Source organism: Tinamus guttatus, unplaced genomic scaffold (assembly GCF_059628265.1).
Source record: "Tinamus guttatus ecotype Peru unplaced genomic scaffold, ASM5962826v1 Tinamus_guttatus_pri_ptg000090l, whole genome shotgun sequence".
Classification (NCBI taxonomy): domain Eukaryota; kingdom Metazoa; phylum Chordata; class Aves; order Tinamiformes; family Tinamidae; genus Tinamus; species Tinamus guttatus.
In genome coordinates this window covers 2,567,726-2,576,474 of record NW_028288624.1, presented here as the reverse complement: position 1 = coordinate 2,576,474, position 8,749 = coordinate 2,567,726, and the positions used below count along the sequence as shown (strand labels likewise).

Genomic DNA, 8,749 nt, shown 5'->3' with positions numbered 1-8,749 from the left:
CTGTTGCACGGACATATCTTGGTCCAGGGAAGGAAACCTCTGAGATAACAGCGGGGAATAAGGAATTGCAGGAGAATGCAAGAGCTTGGGGATACTTTGTGGCTTTATGCTGGGCACACAACAAATGCATTAGCTGGTCAGACTCCCATCTGGACCTTTGATCTCCATCTCAGTTGTATTACAGAAATGGAGAAATGTCTTCTACTCCACTGGAGGTCTGCAGAGCTGGAGAACCTTGTTACAGTCCCTTATGGCTGGCCTTTAGGATGGCTAAAGCAGTGGAGACATATTAAACAGAAGTCTGTATCAGATGTATTTCTTCATAGCTTCGCCGAGCAAGTAAAGCTGAAGCACAACTATCTGAGAATAGTTAGTAGAAGCTCTACAAATTAGGGTAAATGTTGCTTGTCTTTTCTGGGAACTCCAGATGGTCCTGAAAATAGTTGTATTTTCCTCTATTTTTACTGGTACCTTTTGTTCTTTTAACCTATTGTTCATGTATGTACATGTATATCTTCTTTTTGCACACTCCTTCGTGCCTTATTCTTTCTTCCTTAACGGTTGTATTCACTGTGGTTTTGTTATACTCTTCCCACACCCTCTTTAAAGGTTCCAACACACATTTTACCAGTTTGCCTGGTTCCTTCACAGATGGTCCCATAGACTTTCCATTTGACTGAGGCATTCCCTGCCAGCTTCCAAGCTCACCAGTATAGCCCTATATTTTTCCTACTTTCTTCCCCTTTAACCACTGTACCAGTGACTTTATAACCACTTGCCTGGTAGCCACTATTGTGCCAGTTCCTGCTCTTTTCCTTCTGGAACACATCAAACACACGATAGCTTCCCTTTTGATAATAAAATCATACTTCTGATCTGATCTCTCTCTTCAAATATCACCTCTCTGTTCTTCATTTTCAATTTGATTTAATGCACTGTCAGAGATTTTTTTTCTATGGTTTCATTCTTGATCCCTTGCTTTCTTCCTTTATTTCTCCTTATTCTTCCGCTCTGCTGAATATATCCTTGCATGGACTCCCACTCCACTCCCTTGGACCATCTCTAATACCTCATTGTATCTTATTCCAAATATCATCTCTCTTGTCCCTCTGTGTTTGGAATCATTAGTGTATGTTTATTATTTAATTTACTTAACGGATTAATGAATAAACTTAGAATCCTGTTACTCTCTTCCCTTTTTTTTTCTCATTCCTTCCAATAACACCTCGACGAACCTAATGTAATTGTGTTTGCACAGTGTACAAAGTGGGGTCTCGGGCAGCTTGTATTTATTGTGCACTGCCAACTTGAAGTAAACCTTAATAAACACATTTATTCAGCATTTATTACATTATTATTATTGCATTTTTCATATTTTCTTTTTACAAATGTGAGAGCAACCTTTTTACACTTTTCCCCCTTCTTTCTCTCTAAGTTGCACATAATGCAGCTCTTTCTTGCTGCGTGCAAATACACATGCACGCCCCTGGTCCAACACCAGGGTCCTCCAGATGTCGTTTTCTATCCGGGACTACATTATCACTGCTGCACTAACCTGCAATTTAAATTAACCTGCAATTTAAAAGGCGGCTTGCATTACATTTTCTTTTTTTTTTTTAAAGAAAAGCATATATATATATACACACACACATTTTTTTGTTTATATGCATTATACGTATTTCTCAGTGTGCTATTGTGCTGATTCAGGCTACAAGTTTCCTGGAGGACAGCCCCCCTCCTCCCCCCGGCCCTGTCCAGCGCTCAGTCCCCGCCTCCCCTGTCTTTCCTTCTGCTTCCTCCTTTTCCTCTACCTGCCGAACAGCGGTGCGGCCGGAGGAGCAGCGTCTTCGGGCGCGGTTTGTCCCTGCGGGCCCCCGTAGCAGGCGCGCGGTCGCCATAGTGACGAGGCCTGGGCGGGGTTGTGGCCGCGCCGGGCGGGGGCAGCAGTAGGAGCAGCAGTGGGAGCGGCGGGAGCAGGGCTGGGGCGATGCGCCATGGCGTCAGTGAAGGTGGCAGTGCGAGTGCGGCCCATGAATCGCAGGTGAGTGGCGCCCGCTCTCGCCCTCTGTGCACGGAGGCGTAGCCCGGAGCTCGCGGAGGCGCCTCTGCCGAGCGCCTACTTCGCTCACAGGCCCGAGCTGGGGAAAGCTTCGAGCTGCTAGAGTGCCTCGCACCTGCGCGTGCCGTGCCAAGACGAGGGAGTCCGAGGGAAATGTCTACCCGAGCCTTTACAGGGCTCCCTGGCGCGCGGCGGAGCAGCTCTGAGACCCAGGAGATCCCTCGGAAGCTGCTCAGTCCTCTGCCTCTTTGGCAAGCTGAGAAATACCCTCCCAGAGCGCCCAAGAGGCGTGGCGCCTTTCCAGGGATCTTCAGGCTGCCAGGAGCTTAAGTGCTGCTTTCCGAAACCAACTTATAATGAAACAAGCTTGCTTTGATGCGAGTAGGAAGCTGCTGGGTGCCGGGAACTTACCCAGGGAAGTCTGTAAAGCACAAGGGAATCTGCTCATTTGTTTCAGGAAAGTGGCTGCCTGGCAGGCAGTGCAGGTGCCCAGCTCAACCAGCCCTCATGGAGCCACGGCAGGGAATATTTCCCAGCTTTGCCTTGACCTTAAACAAATGCTGCCTGGCCCGTTCAGTGTTTGGGCAAGAGCTCATCATCTGCCTCCTGAGATATGTCCAGGAAGTAAATACCTCCTATTTATTTTTTTCTCATAACATAAACGTGGAATATGCACAGTAAAGTAGCTTTCATTTTTAGTCATGTAATTTAAGAGCCATTTCTAGTAAATTCTCCAGACTCTACTGGCAATGCTGGTTTTGATTCTCTTGGTCTGGAATGAGGTAGCCAATTAAAAGCATTTTAAAAGTGTAAATGGACATGCTGCAACTATTCCTTTCGTCTGGACTGATTCAGATAGTTCTTAAAAGAATCAGCTCATGAAGTTCTAAAAAGTCTCTTCATTGCTTTTCCTTTGTTAGGAAGAGGCCCAAAAGCTTATCAAGATAAAATCCATGCGGGTTGGAAGATGAAAATATTGTAGATTAGCCGTTTCAAACAGTTTTCCTTAGTCTGGTGAAGTTGAGTAGTTAGAGGTCAGAGTTCACAAGCAATCTTGTTGCTCACTCCACCCCTCATCGGTTTAATGTGTGATGCTTACCCAGCTTTAAAACTATTCTGTCTATGCAATTCACTTTCCCTGGCAGAAGCTCTGATAGCGAGCAGTATAGGGTTTGAAGTATTACAAAGACTGATTTTTAATGTTTTGATGGTGTGTGGGTTTCATTTGAAGACTGAAAGTGCGATGTGTTAAGAGACAGAAAAGATGGTGAAATGAAGGGCATGTGGCAGAGTAGCAAAGGGGTGGTAGCTGTGCTGGACAGGAAATGCCAGCTGATAATGTGTGTGTGGAAGTCTTCAAGTATCGTAGCACAAGAATATTGTAGGCAGTGTCTCTGGGCCCAGTGTCTGGATTGCACACGAGAGGGTAGCTGGAACAGGGCTAGTTCAGAGCATAGCTAGAGAAAAGAAGAAAATGGTGTGTGATACAATGGAAAAAGAGAAGTGTGAGGGCAGGGAAGACAGAAGGCTGATGTGACAGAAGCAGCGAGCGAGAAGCTCATCCTTGGCAGGGTGCTCAGAGCAAGTGCGACTGGGCTGTGAAAAATGTTTTTCTGGACACAAAGAAGTTACTACCTTAGGTAAAAAACATGAAGAGCCTTCCAGGTAAAGCTGCTAAATCCTTGCTGTTCATAGGGTGGTGCTTGATGTCTCTAGAATGTCTATCAGACAACTGGATTCAATGACACAGGAAGTTTCCTCTTAGTCTTGACTTCTAGATGCATCAGTGGCTGTCTGGTGCCTCACCCTGCGCCGCAGACCACTTTGCACATCTGTAGTGGTGCTCTCCTCCAGCCAGTACCCAGCGGTGGGATATTGTGACTGCTTCAAGACACTGTAAAACTCTGAACCTAAACCTTGGAGGACTCAATAGCTTTCCCATTGCAACAGTGAAGGTCTTGTGAACCATAAGCCAGCAATCATCTCTCGCTCGCCTTAGTTTCCTTTGTGTGTGTCCTCCCCTAGGTGATGTTGTCCTTCCCTTTGTGGATTGTCACAGGAGGCACTGCAGTATTTACAAAAAAGGGATTTTTCTATCAACTATCGCGAAGGAACTTAAGCACATCCTGCTGCACTTGTTCTCGAAATCTTTAACATGGTATCGTGTGGGGTTACGTTTCTTTTCTTGTGTGCCTCTAAGTTTGCTTTGGTTTGTTCTGAGCTTAGTCATATAATGCATCTTGTTTCATGAGTCATTTTTAATTAGAGAAGATGGAGCTAATGAACAGCTGCTGGCAAGACTCCTGTACTAGGGAGCCGTTGTGCTGTGTGCTGCCATGGTGCCATTCCCTGCGCGACTGCTCATGGACCTGTGTCTTGAAATGAATCGTGTGGCAGGGGTTGGCAGGAGGGCGGCTTAGGGTAGCTTGCTATTCCCGTCCTGACATGACAAACTTGGATGGAGTCTTTTTCTTGTTCCTTTTCCTCTTCTGGGGTTTACTCTCCCCATCTTGACCTGAATTAAATTTGTTTCGACGCCATTTTGATGTCAAAGCCTTTGTCCATTTTCTAAAAATAGGTAATATCCCAAATTGTGTCACATAGAGGTTTTTGATGGAATCTCTGCCGTGTAATTCAGTCTGTCTAATGAGATTTCAGTTACTTCTTTGAAATCAGTTTTAAGTGCGAGGTTAGAAAGTTTAGTTAGTTTATTACCAACTATCCTTTTCTTTCGCTAATTCAACTCAGAATTCCAAGGACAGCCTTTCAGTTTGTGCTTGCCATATTAATGTTCCTGTGAAGAAGCTGCAAGTCTTCTTTCTGGAATAGAAATGTAGAGGATATTACATTGCGTGGTTGATATAGCTTATTTTGGCAAATTAATGTTTTTGGCCATTACACATTAATATATAAGGTTCATTTTCCAAAACAGTTGTTAGGCATGTTCATTTATCATTTTGTAATCTGGGGGGCTTGCTGGAGGATCCCATATCTGGTCTCACAAACTGCCAGCAGGATTGGTCATTAGTCAGAGCAACTGTTTTCTGGACAAAAAAAGAGAGATTGTAGGAAAGCACTATAGACTTCAAGGCACTCCTGTGTGTTTAGTGGGCAGACTTCTTTGAACTCTGTGTTACTGGACGCTGACTTCTGAGGGGTTTAGGATCGTGTTTAGTCTGTTCTAGCCCTGGTCTTTGTGTTATGCAGTATTTCTGCACAGTTCAAGTAAATACATTGCCTTACATGCATCTATTTAGAGTCTTTTAAGAAGCGGTGAGGGGGTATCCCTTTTTTTACTTTGGTCTTGCATCTAATTTTCTTTGCGTGGAAGTCAGAAATCAATACTCAGGAAAGCTACCTTTGTACTTCTTTTATCAGTTAAAGAAGACTATCTAGAAGGTACTGACTACATTAGAGAATGTTTAGAAGTTGAGTAAAAGAAATGTTACCTCGGATAATCAAATTGATAGTAATAATTCTTATGTTCCCCTGTTGCTTATACCTGATAGGTTTAATCTTAGTTTTTTAATTCATGAAGTAATAGAAGATTAATGAGGATCATATGCTTTCTATACCAGGAAAAGATGTAGGGGACATTAGAATGTAGGTTTGAACTACAGTAAACTCATGTTCCCTGTGCCTAAGCTGTGGTCTCAATAGCTGTAAGTATTTATTTAAATGAGCTCTATACACTTTCCCATAGCTCTGTCCTTATTTTTAATCCAAAGAAACAGAAAATTCGGTTTGATTTTAAATGAGCAATTTGTAACACTGCACGCACTCTCCTTGGGTTTGTTCCCTAACCAGAGCTGCCTGGTAGCGATGCAGGAGTGCTCGCCGGTGGCTGTAGAGCTCCGTGTGGTTACCTAGTCCTTTGCAGTTCCTATCCAAAGATTATCTGATTTTATGTTTGATATTGGTGAGAAATTGAAAATATGTTTTACTGCTTAGGCAGGGCTTTTGTGCAACTATGGGATTTGTTTGGTTTGAAAGCCATGCCATACTGATAAGGAATGTATTTGTGGATTATCCATTAGGCATGAGGATGTTCTGGTTGATTTTATGTTTTTATGCCTCCCAGTTAGGCAGCTCCTCTGCTTTCAGGCCTGGAGTCTGAGAACCCTGGAGCTGTAAGAACAACATTGTGTTATCTTTAAAAATAACTGCTTGTGAAATTCAAGCCTTACTATCAATAGCAGAGCTTCTGACATCTCAATCTAATATAGCAGCGCAAGGGACAGATATGCAAAACAAGTTGTTTCCTCCACAAGAAACTAGACTAGAGTGTTTCTAGCACTGTTCCAGCAGACAGAGATAAACATGAAGACAGTGAGAGGCAGAAGAAATCTTAATTTTGCCTTCTCATGCTTAGAAATAGTTTACTTACGAGTTTACTGATATTAGTGTTATCAACTTCACATGATATTTTTAAATTGAGAAGAGAAGGGAAAGAAGTAAGTGGAGAGCTCACTTTACAAGATTTTTAGTGCAGGAAAGAGAGGAATTAATTAGTTTCTTATGATAAATTGCTGTGTCTAAATACATGGTAGTATGGATATTTTTCATTTTCCTGAAAGAGGGAGTATTTTGATGATATATGTGTATACCTATAACATTGGTATAAAATAGGTAGAGCCAGAAAAGATGGAATGATTCCAAGCAAGGACACCAAAATTTAAATATATTTTGTCTGCACATAGTCAAGTTTGATGCATCTATTTCTGAGCGTTGATTGTCAGTCGCTGTTCTTAAGAAATGTCGAGTGTGATAGGAGAAACATAACTCAAAGCTTGAATATAGGTGTTGCAATAATGATGTGACTCATTTTCTGAACTACAAAACTGCTGTGTAAGGCATCTGTTAGCAAGTTCAGTTTGATGTTTCTTATGTTAACACTTTGAATTTTTGTTTTACTGGTGATGCTTGTGATTTGATTTATAGTCATCTAGTTTTTCTACAATAAAGAGAAGATGAAAGATCCATAAGGATAGTTGAGGCGCTGGTGTGCCTGGCGTAGGTACCTCTGTCTTGCATATTCCCTTATGTACAGGTGAGCACGAGTCCAATAAAAAGATGTAGACTTGGTGCTTAGCAATTGGTTCCATATAAAGTTGATGCTAAAAGGACATTCAGTCTGAAATTTAACGTAGTTTTAGTTTTATAATGTAAACAGAGGAGTATTTTATTTTCTATTTGTTACCTCTCATCTCTTCGGGAGAAACCAATAATAGAGTCTTGTTTTACAACATGGTCAATGTCACTTCCTTAGAACAGATTCCATAGTACCAGTAAAACCAGGGGAGTGACTATGAACAAGACTCCATTCCATTCCTCTACCCTTAATAATTGTGGTCCTTTAACCGAACCAAGATGTTCTTAATGGACTGGTTATACGTGTTGACACAGCGGTTATTGCCACGTTCCCAAGTGGAGTTAAGGACAATGGGCCTGCCCTATTAATCTACTAAGCACAGTGAGGCTGCCAGAGGACCTGAGTGAATACAAAAACCAATACTTTTCTCAACTTTTATGAGGAGCTACAGAATATGATCATTATTTTTTCTGTAGATTCAATGGTATGGCCAGGCTGTCTACTTGCTTGGAGTCTAGAGATTTGAGAGAAGTTAAGAAACAAAGGCACATGAGAAAAATGATTGGACCTACTCTGAAAAGACTGCCTGTCTGCCTGAGTTTGGTGCTATCTGACCACTGCTGTGGAGGGTTCTGCCTGTTAAAACTGACAAGAATATGTGTTCTTTAGGCACAGGTACCAACAATGATATAAACACTTATATAACACTTATATACCCTCGAAGATGATAAAATTCAAGTCTAGGAGATGACAGCTTGTAAGCATTGTCTTGCCATCTGGCACTTTGGAATGAATGTGCAAATGAACTAATAGCATTTGCTAGGAAACACGAGGTATGTATCGTGTAATCTCTGGATATTTGAAGAAGAGATGCAGTAAGTCATGTTACGAGGCTGCAAGAAGGCTGCGGAGGAGACAGCAAACTTTGCTGCTCTGTGCAAGGCAAATGGAAGTAGAAACCACATCTTGCTCTCAGCAGAGCATTCCCTGATACTTAGGTCTGGGGAAGAAAAACACACAGAAGAGCATAGCGAGCTGAAATAAAAGTCTAGTTAGCATTGATGACAAATAATTAATATGGTACTATAGGAGCAAGTTTTTGATTTTTTTTTTCTTTAAGGTAGTAGTACATTCAGAGTTCAGTATTGTTAATGTAGGAATGGAAGGGAACTGTGAATGAAGGGAAAGAAAAGCCCGGAATTATTTTACTCAGTTATATAAAGAGAACTTTGCAAATGTAAAACAATATAGTCACTCTCTTGAAGGATTTAAATAACAAGCAGTCTAGCCATGTGTTTCCTAAGGGGTGGTAAAATGGGATGTTAGCTGTGTGGGTTTAATGGTTGAATGAGAATATAGCTTTTCCTAACATGAGAAGTTAGTCTCAAAGAGAGGAGCCAACACCAAGGATGAGGGTTGGCTGAGAATGTGGATGCCACAGATCAGGATACTCAGGAAAAACTTGTTGGACTGAAGACTTCTTAATAGAAAATCCCAGGAACTCTGAAGCAAACTGAAACTTAGTGGGTAACAAGCAATAAAGAATGCCAGCAGTCTCTGGTGTTTTCTCACTTGCCTGTATCCCGTTGTTGTTAAAA

General features: G+C 42.1%; 1 protein-coding gene across 3 annotated transcripts in view; it reads left to right on the top strand.

Annotated features, from left to right (window-relative positions):
- Positions 1–1,987: 1,987 nt before the first annotated feature.
- KIF16B (kinesin family member 16B) overlaps positions 1,988–8,749 on the top strand; it is a 121,877-nt gene continuing 115,115 nt past the window's right edge. For all 3 annotated transcript variants that reach the window (XM_088520557.1, XM_088520554.1, XM_088520556.1), the window contains exon 1: positions 1,988–2,041. In XM_088520557.1, coding sequence (XP_088376683.1) covers positions 1,995–2,041 — 47 coding nt within the window. In that variant the 5' untranslated portion in view covers positions 1,988–1,994. The remainder of the gene's footprint in view (positions 2,042–8,749) is intronic.